Source organism: Balearica regulorum, chromosome Z, assembly GCF_011004875.1.
Source record: "Balearica regulorum gibbericeps isolate bBalReg1 chromosome Z, bBalReg1.pri, whole genome shotgun sequence".
NCBI lineage: Eukaryota > Metazoa > Chordata > Aves > Gruiformes > Gruidae > Balearica > Balearica regulorum.
This window is the reverse complement of record NC_046220.1, coordinates 74,060,383-74,073,145: the sequence shown is the minus strand read 5'-3', so window position 1 is coordinate 74,073,145 and position 12,763 is coordinate 74,060,383. Positions and strand designations below refer to the sequence as shown.

Below are 12,763 nucleotides of genomic sequence, written 5' to 3'. Positions count from 1 at the left end.
ATGTAGATGTTGCAGAGCTGGGTGCCTGCTAGAAGGTCATGGCGGGGGAGGGGGTAGCGGGGTCCCTGTGCCCATGGGGAGAGCAGTGTGCTCGCTGGTAGTGCTCTTCCTGCCTCATTCCCCGCAGCATGTGTGCAGGGGTTTGGGAGCGGGAGGTGGGAGTCCTGCGCTGCCTGAGGGTGGCCACGTGGTATCCACAACATTTCTGAAATTCCTGTCCTTGCTGACATGTGAAGAAATCACGTCACTGCCCGATGACTGGCGAGGGGCAGGCTGGCAGAGTTTCCCCTGCAGATGCTTTGGCTAATGGGTCTCTAGCAGTATGGTCCTTTGCAAATATCTGCATAATTAAAGCCGTAAGTGATCACCCAGCCTGGGTTGTAGCGGGGAAGAGGAGGGCATACAGCTACGCCAGCTGTCCTCGAGCAGCTCTGTGCAGCCTGTGCCTCTCTGGGAGCCTTTCCCGTAACAGCCTGGGTTTACCCCAGTTCCTCAGGGACTGGTTTCATGCCTCCCTCTAGTTTATTAGGAGAGTGAATGCCTCCTACCAGCTGAGAGCACCGTTCACGGGAGAGCGAGCGAGCTCTGTCAAGGTAAACAGCTTATTGTAAAACTATGGGGAGAAGAAACACGTTCTTGGTGACTCATCAGGCTATGCCTATAAAAGTGGCCAGGAATATTCTTGGGTGCTAGGATGATACCACCCCCATCATCACACTGCTTGGGATAGGCCCTGCCATGGTGTTGGCCCAGGCTGGCCAGCCATCTTTGCAAATAACTGCCCGGCGCAGCTCTGGATCAGCCCAGTGTTCTCTGCAGGTGGCCCTGCACCTTGCAAGGTGAGATTTCTGCACTCCAAACCCCGGCTGCACAGCACCCCAACCCCTCCATGCCCTGGAGCATCTCCTGCAGCATCTCCTGCAGCATCTGCACAGGCACGCGTGGCCTGGGAGCTGACACCGGGGTCCTCAGCCTGCACTGCTGGTGGTCGTGGGAGCGGCTGTACACCTAAATGCTTCCTCCTCTGATTTCTGAACTGCGTTGAGCTGTGTATGAAACCTTGTGTATGTCTCCTTGGACAGCTGTCTGGTTCTCAGGCAGACAGAGGCACTGCAGTTTGGTGTTGCTGCAACCCCCTTGCATTACTGCCTGACTGGGTGGAGTGGCTTCATGGCTCCCTTAGTGCTGCAAATCTGTTGCTGCACTCTTTTGGCATGTATGGGGTAAAAATCCACATATATATACTGATAGATTTGTTATCTGATTAGATAAATATAGGAAATACATTGAGACCTTCAGCTTTCTGCTGGCTTGCTCATTTTTGGTCAACCCCCATGGTCCCATCTGAGCTGGAAGGGTAGGAGGCTGCTAAATTCTCCACAAAGAGCTTTCATTGTCCTCAGCCTCACGCCAGAAGACTAGAAAGCCCAACACCCCCCTCCAAGCTTGTCTGCAAGAGCCAGCCACAACACAGTAAATTTAATGTCTGGTTTTTGCTGGGGTTTTGATCTCCAAAATAAACGGTTGGGCTCAGGATTTCCAAAGTGCTGACCCGAACTCACCAATTGCTGCTGCATGCCAGCACTCCAGAGGGAGTGAAGTTCCCACTGAACCTCTGCCCTCCATGGGGACAGATTTTCAATGGTGTAACAAAAGAAGGGGAGGTTTTCCTGGGCTGCTTTGCTAGGCAGTTCAGATCTTTCTAGATTTCCTTTGGGTGTATTTTTCCACAGAGGTCCAGGATGCTTGCACAGAATGACATTCACATTTGTGGTGGATATCCAAGCCCACATCTCACTGTCCAGTAACTCCAGAAAGAGATTAGAGTTGTGTGGGCGCCTGATTACATTTCCCTGCAGCACTCACCCCATTGCAGAGCCCTTAAAATCAGATTTAGCAACACTAATGCACTACCCTCATAGTTTTCAGAGCCAGGCTAAGGAGAGCAGCAGGGTAGAAAGCTGCTGAAGCAGCCGCCTTTTAGTTTGCATTTATACCCAACCCATCCTGCACCCACTCGAAGATAAATTTATATAAACATGAGTTTCCGTATCAACAGGAAGGCACTGAGCCTCTATTCTGCAATAGCTGTTTTTAAAATAATTACATATTTGTTCAGTTTAATGTTAGTGTTCTATCAGCAAAAGCACTGTTTACTGTTCCTATAATTATTTATACAATTTCTACACATTTATTTTGGTAAGGCCCACCTGCTGGATTCTTGGGGGTTTACAAGCTGCTACAAAATCAAGTTCAAAACAGACACCTACAGAAAACAGCATGTGGCTTATCTCAACTTTTCCAACTACTCTGCTAACCGCACTGAAGACCCGTCTAGTCAAGATAACAAGAATATATTTCCTTATAGATCCATATAGAATTAAAGAACTGATCCTTTTCCCATAAATGACTTTGAAACAGAGGAAAAGAACTCAATTCCTTTTGGGGAATTTTGTGCCCAATGGTCCTTACAGATCCAAATGGTTGTGGACAGGCCTCAACATGTGAAAGCCAGAGACACAAGAACTTCTCGACGTGTTGGGAGGTAAAAGGTAACATTAGCACCTGCATCATCATTGGTGTTTTGTTGTATAAAGATTATCATGACCAGGAGTCAAAGTCATTATTTTGGCTTCCAGCATCTTAGCAGACCAAGGGGACCCAAGGCCTAGTGGTAGTGGTTTTCAGGCAGAATAAAAGAGGTGCCTTCTAGAAGAGTTTAAGCAACTTACCAGGTGAAAAAGATGCACAGTGCCTTTCCAGTCATTCTTCTCTTCACCCTTTTATCTTACCCTGTCTGAAGGCAGAGATGTAACAGAAGCCACCATAGGTGGATCCTAAATCCACTCCTTGCCTTACTGCAAGGAGCCTGCAGCCCAGACTTTCCATGGTTTTGTCCACCTAGAACCATACCCACAAGGGCAGAAGGTGCATAAGCACCTCTGCGAGCCTAGACCATGACAGTCAGCTTGGGTACAGATGGCAGGTCTTGCACACATCACACATGTCTGTAACAGCTAGTATTCATGAAATGCAACTGTTGTTAGTTTCTGGTATTTTGTGGTGTTCTTATTTCTTAGGGTATTATTTCCATGATCGTTGTTGGTATGTTATAGAAGAAATGGTTAAAAGTACTATTTTAAGAAGTAATATAGTACATCTGTAAGCAATTATATAAAAGTACAAATGCTAAGCCACAGTAATGTCCCTGAACACAATACAAGGAACTTTGATACTCTGAAATAAATCACATTAAGAAAGTGATGCGTTCTTTTTCATTGTTATCCTGTCACCCAGAGATTATGTAAATCATTCTTTACACTTAGTAGTCAGAGATAACATTAATAATTCCCTATGAGACCATAATATTTTTTTTCACTGAAGAAATTGAGACAGTAAGCCAAAAGGAAATTCACCTATACTGAACACTTGCTGAAAAAAGAAAAAGAAAAAAAAGAAAAAAAAAAGAGGAAAAAAAAAAAGAAAAAAGAAGAAAATAGAAAGAAAAAAGAATACAGCAAAAAGAAGAAAAAAGAAAAAAGGACAAAGAAAAAACAGAAAAAAGAAAAAAGAAAAGAGAAAACAGGAAAAAGAAAAAAGAAAAAAGAAAGGAAAAAAGAAGATAGAAGGAGAAAGAAAAGAAGAAAAAAGAAGAAAGAAAAAGAAAAAAAAGAAGAAAAAAAGAAGAAAGAAAAAGAAAAAAAAGAAGAAAAATAAGAAAAAATAAGAAAAAAGAAGATGGCAAATGTGTTGGGTTTGCATAGCAAGGTTTTGGTAGTGTGGCGGGGATGGGGGCTACAGGGGTGGCTTCTGTGAGAAGCTGCTAGAAGCTTCCCCTGTGTCTGACAGAGCCAATGCCAGCCGGCTCCAAGATGGACCCGCCGCTGGCCAAGGCAAAGCCCATTAGCATCTCTGTGGTAACATATTTAAGAAGGAAAAAAAACAGTGAGAGGGAGCTTTTGCAGCCAGAGAGAGGAGTGAGAAGATGTAAGAACATCTGCAGACACCCAGGTCAGTGCAGAAGGAGGGGGAGGAGGTGCTCCAGACACCAGACCAGAGATCCCCCTGCAGCCCATGGTGAAGACCATGGTGAAGCAGGCTGTCCCCCTGCAGCCCATGGAGGGAGGATGAGGGGGTGTAGAGATTCCACCTGCAGCCCGTGCAGAACCCCACACTAGAGCAGGTGGAGGCACCTGAAGGAGGCTGTGACCCCATGCAAAGCCCGCGCTGGAGCAAGCTCCTGGCTGGGCCTGTGGAGAGAGGAGCCCACGCCAGAGCAGGTTTGCTGGCAGGACTTGTGACCCCGTGGGGGACCCACGCTGGAGCAGTCTGGTCCTGAAGGTCTGCACCCCATGGGAGAGACTCACATTGGAGAAGTTCGTGAAGGACTGTCTCCCGTAGGAGGGACCCCACGCTGGAGCAGGGGAACGATGAGAGGAGTCCTCCCCCTGAGGATGAAGAAGCGGCAGAAACACCGTGTGATGAACTGACCGTAACCCCCACTCCCCGTCCCCCTGTGCTGCTGCCGGGGGCGGAGGTTGAAGCCAGGAGTGAAGTTGAGCCTGGGATGATGGGAGGGGTGGGGGGAGGTGTTTTAAGATTTGATTTTATTTCTCATTCCTCTACTCTGTTTTGCCTAGTCATAAATTAGATGAATTTCCTCTCTAAGTTCGGTCTGTTTTGCTCGTGACGATAATTAGTGAGTGATCTCTCCCTGTCCTTATCTCGACCCACAAGCTTTTTGTTGTGCTTTTTCTCCCGTCTAGAGAAGGAGGGCAGTGATAGAGCGGCTCTGGTGGGCACCTGGCCCCCAGCCAGGGTCAACCCACCACACAAATAAGAGTAATTTACAATATTCGGTATCTTTATTAGTCCTGTAATTCAAGGATTTGAAATTGTTTTTCAAATATAAAATTTATGCAATAAACGGATGATCTGCATGGAAGACAAGAAAAGTGAACAACTGACACTGTGTACTCTGAAAGTATACTCTTGCTGACATAAGCGAGAGGTGAAAAATGGTAAAAAGAAGCACTTTAAACTTAAAATAAACCCAAGTACTTGGATTCTGTTGAACTGTGGAGCAATCAACTTGGTAACATATGAAAATACTGTTTTCCACATGTGCAAAGCAGGATCTCATCTGACAAACAACAAAACTCAACTACAGCGTAAAGCTGTAGAAACTACCTGCAGATCCCCGACTGTTGGATCACACCCCACCGCAGCAAGGCAGGAAGACTCCAGCCTCTGGCAGCATGATGTGCAGCCTCTGCGTTTGGTTCAACACCCCGCAGGTTCAGTGGCCCTCCTGTTTTGAGCAGGTTGTTTCCAACAGAGAGGTGTGAAAGGAGAAACGCAGCTTCTGACCTAAGTACAGCCCACCTCACTGTGTAGGGTAAATTGGTATAAGATGAAATTCCAAAGAACTGAGTTATATTAAGAATTAATCAAGATGAGGAGGAGTCTAGTGGCTTCACCAGTAAAACACGTCAGCACTTGCTGGAAAGAAACCACCTGCTGCTATTAAGAAATTAGTTTGAAAATGTCATCCTCTTTCTCAAGACAAATTTGGTTTTAAGTCACTGAAAGTTAACTGGCTAACATACAGCTAGTACTCAGATCTTCCCTTGTGTAATTGCTTAGAACAAGCCAAAGACAAAAAACAAATTACAAACAAAAATTCTTGGACAACACTGTAAAAAGCAGCAATTTATTACACAAACACCACTTTAACATCTGTGCTGGAATCAGTGGCTATAGGAGATCAAGTCCCTTTCTCCTTTTTCAGTTCAGTTTTTTGACTCAACGCTAAGAAATGTTTTCAAGGGAATAAAAAAAGAAGTCCGCGCATTTCCAGTGTTTAAAAAAAAGACAATATCAAATCTATCAATCTTTACACCTTTCATTAAATTGTATTAAAAAATACAGTATTTCATATATCCATAAATATAATACACACACCAAAACATACACCTACAGTTCTGCTTCAGTAATATCCTCATCAGGGCAACAATAGTATTCCACAAAACAGATCTGTCCATCTTCATTCCTAATCATATACTGCAGTGAAAGAAATCCTTGAGCATCTGTTCTAATGGACACTTTACACGATAAAGCCAGTGCCTTTGTAGATGGTTTAAGCAAAGCAATCTTGTACCTGCAGGGGAAAAAAAAAAGCCGTCTGAAAAAAATACATTGTGCAGAGAGGAGCTAAACATTACTCCCAATTAAAACCACAAAATAACCAAAAAACAATTAGCAATGTGCTAATTTGATCTTTTCCTGGTAACAACATCAGCCATTGTTATCGCCTAGCTTTTGATGACAGACTTTTATCAGATGAGAAGTATTTTTTCTTCCCCCCCATACTAGTGCAACAAATGTTACAGTAATGCAAAACCAGTTTTTTAAGCTTTCCAGCAAGAACGCATGACTGGCCACAGAGGGCACTGATCACTGATCCTAACCTGTTTGTCTGGGTCTGGTTACAGTGGAATGCTTCCATCAAATCAGAGTCCCTAGGGTAGTCCAGATGTGCACTTCCTGCATTTCCAAAAGTGGATAACCTGGAAGACAAAAGGCGCCATCTCAAAACACCCAATCACAGCTCTCTAAAAACTCGTCAGAATCACTCATCTTGCATATCTCAATGGCTGTTTCACACAATACTGTTGTTTGTTTTCCTTTAATTAAAAATGCTGAACTGTCTATATCAGTGTCACATTTATCAGGTTGTCAATATACTCATTAGTATGTTAATTAGATCACATATTGTGATTTACTATATTCATTACAATTCTTCTTGAAATAAAGGAATGTTCTAATACAGGTCCCCTCTCTTCACCCTGAAAAGTCCTTACCAATGGAGGCCAAGCACGAACACTGAGTTGAAAGCACAGTTTCCAGTACCTGAAGTAGGGTTTATCTGGAGACATGGTAATCTGTAGAACTTCACTGGTCATATCCAGTTCGGCAAATGCTTCTCGTAGCCCCTCTGACTGCAGGATAATTTTATTAACAACCTTTGTACTGCAGAAATCAAAGTCTAACAGCTCATCAGGTTCTTGAGTGTTAATTTTGCACACTGTCACTACTCCTCCTTCTTCCAAGAACAGCATCAAGGGATAACCATAACCACGATAACACATCCTAAGGGCTGTTGAAGTTCCTGAAAAAGAGAATGAAATACACATTCTCCAGAGAGCTAGCTAGCACATCTGATCACTTTAGAAAATTCACATTTTACTGGCACATGGAGCACAGATCAATTTGATTTAGCATGTTTGGTCCAGTCTCCATTACACTAATGTAGAATGCTTAGTGCAGCCTCCTAGACACCCTATGAAGTGCTAATGGTTATGCAGCAAAATGAAATGCTTTGTATGTTTACACCAGTTCAAATCCAACTCGTGTCATGTACCAAACAGGTAATACTAGCTGTGACAATGAAGCTGGATATGCTACAAATAGTTTAGAGGCACTGGAAAATCTTCCATCGTCCTGACATTCTCTCTGGCTCTCATCATCTTTCTTTACCACTCTTGTTACTTTTGCAACTCAAACTGAAGTTAATGCAGCTTAGCTTGCATTATGGTCACATCCTGTTTTTGCTAGGTAATCATAATCTGAACGTCTGGTTTCCCAAAAGCAGAGTGCTGTTTAGTACAGTTGATTTAGGTCTTTAGGTCAGAGTCACAACGGAAACAGCAGAGGAATACGGAGTTCACCACACAGCTGCAATGGTAGAACTGCCCGAAAAAACTGTCATGGTATCACTCTGCTCCACATGAGTACACAGTGCATGATGTAGCACCCATACAGTCATGCTAACTTGTAGTTATTTTTGCTTATAAAAATATTTTTGAACAACCATCAAGTAAAAAAAATAAATTTAATTCATAATTAAAATAAATTATTAAGATTTTTTTTGTTCAAATAAATGGGTTCAACATAATTCAGTATTTGTGTACATAATTATGAAGGCAGCTTCCCATGCACCTCTGTCACTGAAAAGACTACGAACAGGATAAATAATACAGTCTACTTGATTTTTGCAACTCACACACTTGATAAGCAAGATCTAAAGTGCTCTTACAGCACCTGAAGTGCCACCCAATCCAGCCACAGATTTCTTGTAAGACCTTGGGGTAGTATCATTCCTCAGCACCTTATCTGCTGGAGACAATACTCACAAAACAGATGCAGGTGTTGCCTGAAGAAGGGAAGGAACAGAAGGTGCCACATAACAGCTGTTGCACTGGTAGCAGGAGCACAGTGAACTGATGATGCTACCTGGAAGCCCTGCAGACTTCTTCAAGCCCAATAAATCTGCACCAGGATATCTCCTAATTCATGCATATGCTGGTCAATGTTTCTGAGGGAGCTGGATGTTCCAGGATTGCACAAGCCACAGAAATATTGGAAAAGAGATGCCATTTATTATAGAGGTCATATAAAGGTTTCTGTTAGCAAGACAAATTCCAAGCTGTATCTATACTATCTCTCAGTGTGCTGATTTCTGCTACAGTTCACAGCAATTAGTTAGCCTGAGTCCCTTGTCAGCCCAGTGAGGATCCCCTGTGGCCTGAAGATGCACTGACCGCTTTTATGCTTTTTCAGCTCAAAGTGACAGCTCTGATCAGAGGCTGCTCCAGCTTGCCCAAGCAGTAGCCTGTTAGCCTGATGCTGAGGGTATGTGCAGCCTGCCCTGCTGGCACCTTCAGCCTGTGATAGCATGAAGTACCATCCCTAGTAGAGCGAACCTCCTCTCTCTCTACATCCATATTGACTACTCTGAATGGGCTGCAGGGAAACTATTCTGCCAGCTGCATCCAGGTTTTCCCCTTAAGAGAAGGGCTCTTGGGAACAAATTAGTGTGCGTGTGATGTGGGTGATCTGGGCCCTGGACTGAAAACAGATCAACAGGAAAGGTAGTCATGGCATGTGTCAGTCCTAGGTGACAGCACTGGCCTCAGAGTCAGAACTCCAGCCTAAACATCACACACTTGCCAGAGACGCCTGAACAAATTACTTGACAGATTTTCTTATCAAAATTACAGAAACTATTTGAGATGTTCAGTCCCAAACCAGAGCAAGGGTACAAGCTGGGGCCGTTCACTGGACCTCATGCCACAAAAGGGTTCTCTCCCCAAACAAATGGGTTTTTTGTGCCTTACACAGATCCAGGAAACATTACCTTCACAGGAAGATTCCTCTGTTTCTCAGGTACCCCAATAGCGTGGCACAGACATATACCTTTATTCCACTTTCAAAGTAAGTCAGCTTCTTTTAGCATCTCCTGCTGCAGCAATCTCTGATGCTGGCTAAGCTCTCACCCATTAGCTCCTTTCTTCTCTCCATTGACCGTTATCACAGCACACACTTATATTAACTAAAGCAAACATGATGGATCCTGCTTAACAGCAATAGCTGCCATGCTCAGAAGGACTTAAAGTGAGGAAGTCAGAAGTTCTGTCAAGACTAGACATCTCCCTATAGCTATGTACAGGTTTCACTACATGACTACACGTGATACACATGCACTGTCAATGTAAATATGCACCATACCTGGCAAAGAACTGGTACCAAAAATGGTCAAGCAGTCAAGAAGAACAGACAAATTGATCCGGAATGTCACTGATTCCTCCTGAACAGAAAATTCCTGAAAAATTTCTGCCTGTAAGAGAAAGAAAAGAGAAGAAGAGAGTTGAGTTTCTGCAATTATTTTACAGTTTACACTTGTTTCCTTAAATTCAGTGCTTTCAGTCTCAGAGATCAGTGCAATTCCTGAGCCATGCCACCTCCCAGCCAACCCCCCAGTTATATATGGAGCATGATGTCATATGGTAGGGAATATCCCTCTGGTCAGTTTGGGTCAGCTGTCCTGGCTGTGTCCCCTCCCAGCTTCTTGGGCACCCCTCACCTCATTGTTGGCAAGCCACTATGAGAACCTGAAAATTCCTTGACTGCTTGGCAACAACTAAAAACATCACTGCGTTATCAACATTATTCTCATCCTAAATCCAAAACACAGCACTATACCAGCTGCTAGGAAGAAAGTTAACTCTATTCCAGTCAAAGCAAGGACAGCAATACAAACTGATTTCTACATGTAACCCATTATCTATTACAGAAAAACCGGTCTTCATCCTCAAAAGCAGTAAAAAATAAATAAATCGGGTCACAATTGAAACAAAGTAGCATGGCGTAAGCATGAAAACCTAAACACTAGTCTTTTATAGTTTAAAAACAAGCTACAAATGTTGAAGTCTAAAGCTGCCTACTTCTAGAGCTGGAAACATTCAGGGAACTATACCATATGCCACCCTTCTGCAGAAACAATATTTATTTACTTTTATTCACTCAGAGCATAAACAAACATTTCAAATAATAAAAATATGTAAAACTAGAACAGAAAAGAATAGTGCATTCACCACACTAAAATATGTGCTGAAACATGCCTTTGAATAGTCTGATGTGGGTAAACTACTCCAGGCTACCCCATCTGCCACAGGGCACTAGCTGCTTTGTGGTAACTGCGGGAACAGAATATCTCAGAAATAACGCAGGGTGATTTGAGCTGCTTTTGAAAAAGCAGTTAGTTATTTTTATTGGCAGCCCAGAGGGCAAACCCCATCCTGGGGGGGGACATCAAACACAGCAAAACCAGCCGGCCAAAAGAGGGGATTATCCCACCGTATTCAGCGCTGGTGCAGCCTCACCTGCAGTGCTGCGTGCAGTGCTGGGACACACCATTTAACAAGGACGGGAAGGTCCTTGAATGTGTCCAGAGGAGAGAACAAAGCTGGTGAGAGGGCTGGAAGGCATGTCCTGTGAGGAGCAGCTGAGGACTCTGGGTTTGTCTAGTTTGGAGACAAGGAGGCCGAGGGGCGACCTCACGGCTCTCTGCAGCTGCCTGAGGAGGGGAGGTGGGGCAGGAGGTGCTGGGCTCTTCTCCCTGGTACCCACTGATAGAACACATGGGTACGATGCAAAGCTGCGCCAGGGGTGGTTTAGGCTGGACATCAGGAAGTATTTGTTTACCAAGAGGCGGGGTCACACACTGGAACAGGCTCCCTAGAGAGGTGGTTCATGCCCCAAGCCTGTCAGTGTTTGGCATTTGGACAACGCCCTTAACACGCTTTAACTTCTGGTCAGCCCTGAAAGTGGTCAGGCAGTTGGATTAGGTGAGTGTCGGAGGTCCCTTCCAACTGGAACTGTTCTATTCTATACTTAACAGCCCAACACTCTCACAGGAACCTCCAGTCACCACTCCCTGGCTCCTGCCCACATGTGTGCACTAGCACACACTGGCCACTTCATGAGTCTGCTTAACTCACTCAAATAGCAGAAAGCTAACCAAACGCATATGGCACCAGCGTCAGGAAGGACTGTGCTGCAAGGAGCAGGAGAAAGCAAGGGGAGATACAGCGACAAGGAGACATGGGCTTCTCCCCTTTCACACATAGCTCAGGCTGCAGTTTCACAGGTAGCAAAGACGCAGACTCTAAAGGACAGAAGAAAGGTAAAGTTGGATTTGAGTTACTACCATAGAATAGTGCTCGTCCCTTCCATTTACATCCCCAGTATCATGTATGCTTTCAAAAAACAGGAACCAGCACAAAGCCTGTTCTTATGAACCAAGCATTTACAAGTTGGATATGCATTAAATAAAAATAAACAAAAAGACTCAGAAGGTAAACCATTGTTAAAGGAAGAAAAAATTAAAAGTTCACCTTAAAAAATTAAAATGAAGCAAAGCCAGCAGTCACAGCTATGAAAGAGGTAGCAGAAAAGTGAGTAAAGCTGCTTTTAACAATATATTAAATGCAAGTTAAGGTGAAATAATTTAGATTGCTATTTAAAGCTGCCTATATGGACAGTTCAGCATAGTTGAGATCCTCTGCCTATGTGTAACCCCTCAGGCACCCTTTCTGGACACAGTGCAGCACAGGCAGGATCAGAGAGCGAAAGGGGCAGACCACCGCTCCTGCCCTGTGGCTGGAAGCTCTCAGTTTAGCCCAGGTGACACGCTGTAAACAACCGTCTGTGAACTTCTAGTCTCTTCCAGGGTTGACTTAAATTCACCTTTTTGGCTTTGGGAGGAAACATAATAAAAATACTTAGATACTTTATGAACTTACTCATGCATTTACAAACGGTAGGGTCGGGAGGAGCAGGTGCAACACATTAAGCAAGGGAACGTCACACAAGCAGGCATGTATGAACAAACCAGGCACTGAGCTCAGCCTTTCAATAGCACGGATATCTTGTGAGTGACCACAGCCTCATCACAGCACTTACTCCACGTCAGCTCCCGCACCTATGCCGTGATTTCACCCAAGCTTTCCCTCCTCCACGGGTAAACTTGCTGTACACCTGCTCTACCACGTAACTGGGGCCTTTCCAAGGTCTCCAACAGCGGTACCGGCCCCTCCTCACCGCTAACGCCTACCCCAGAGCAGCCAGGCCCGGGCGGGGGACGCAGTCCCCACCTGAATGAAGGCGTTGGCCTGGATGCATTTGGCGTCCTCCACCGTCACCCTGATGCCGTTGGCCGTGGCGAAGCAGGTGGCGTGGTCCTGGAAGTGGACAGCCCTGAGGAGGCTGGAGAGATGGCGGGCGTTGTCCAGGCTAGCGGTCAGCACGTACTGCTCGCCGCTGGCAGACGGCTGCGTGGAGAACGGCATAGCGGACGGCCCGCCGCGCCCACGGCAATTCCGGGGGGAAGCGGAAGTGGGAGGGGCCGGAAGTGCAAGCG

General features: G+C 44.9%; 1 protein-coding gene across 1 annotated transcript; it reads right to left on the bottom strand.

Moving 5' to 3' along the window:
- Positions 1-5,796: 5,796 nt before the first annotated feature.
- RAD1 (RAD1 checkpoint DNA exonuclease) lies at positions 5,797-12,741 on the bottom strand. Its single transcript, XM_010303184.2, has 5 exons — positions 12,498-12,741; positions 9,571-9,679; positions 6,913-7,171; positions 6,471-6,569; positions 5,797-6,160 (listed from the first exon to the last, which is right to left on the bottom strand). The coding sequence occupies exons 1-5, from the start codon at positions 12,690-12,692 to the stop codon at positions 5,977-5,979; spliced, it is 846 nt and encodes a 281-aa protein (XP_010301486.1). The 5' UTR covers positions 12,693-12,741; the 3' UTR covers positions 5,797-5,976.
- Between the last annotated feature and the right edge of the window lie 22 nt (positions 12,742-12,763).

Coding starts and splice junctions, on each gene's coding strand:
- RAD1 (XM_010303184.2), bottom strand. CDS start 12,692: ATGCCGTTCTCCACGCAGCCGTCTGCCAGCGGCGAGCAGTACGTGCTG. Junction 6,570..6,912: donor CCAGATAAACCCTACTTCAG/GTACTGGAAACT, acceptor TTTGTCTTCCAG/GTTATCCACTTTTGGAAATG. Junction 6,161..6,470: donor AACCAGACCCAGACAAACAG/GTTAGGATCAGT, acceptor TTTCCCCTGCAG/GTACAAGATTGCTTTGCTTA.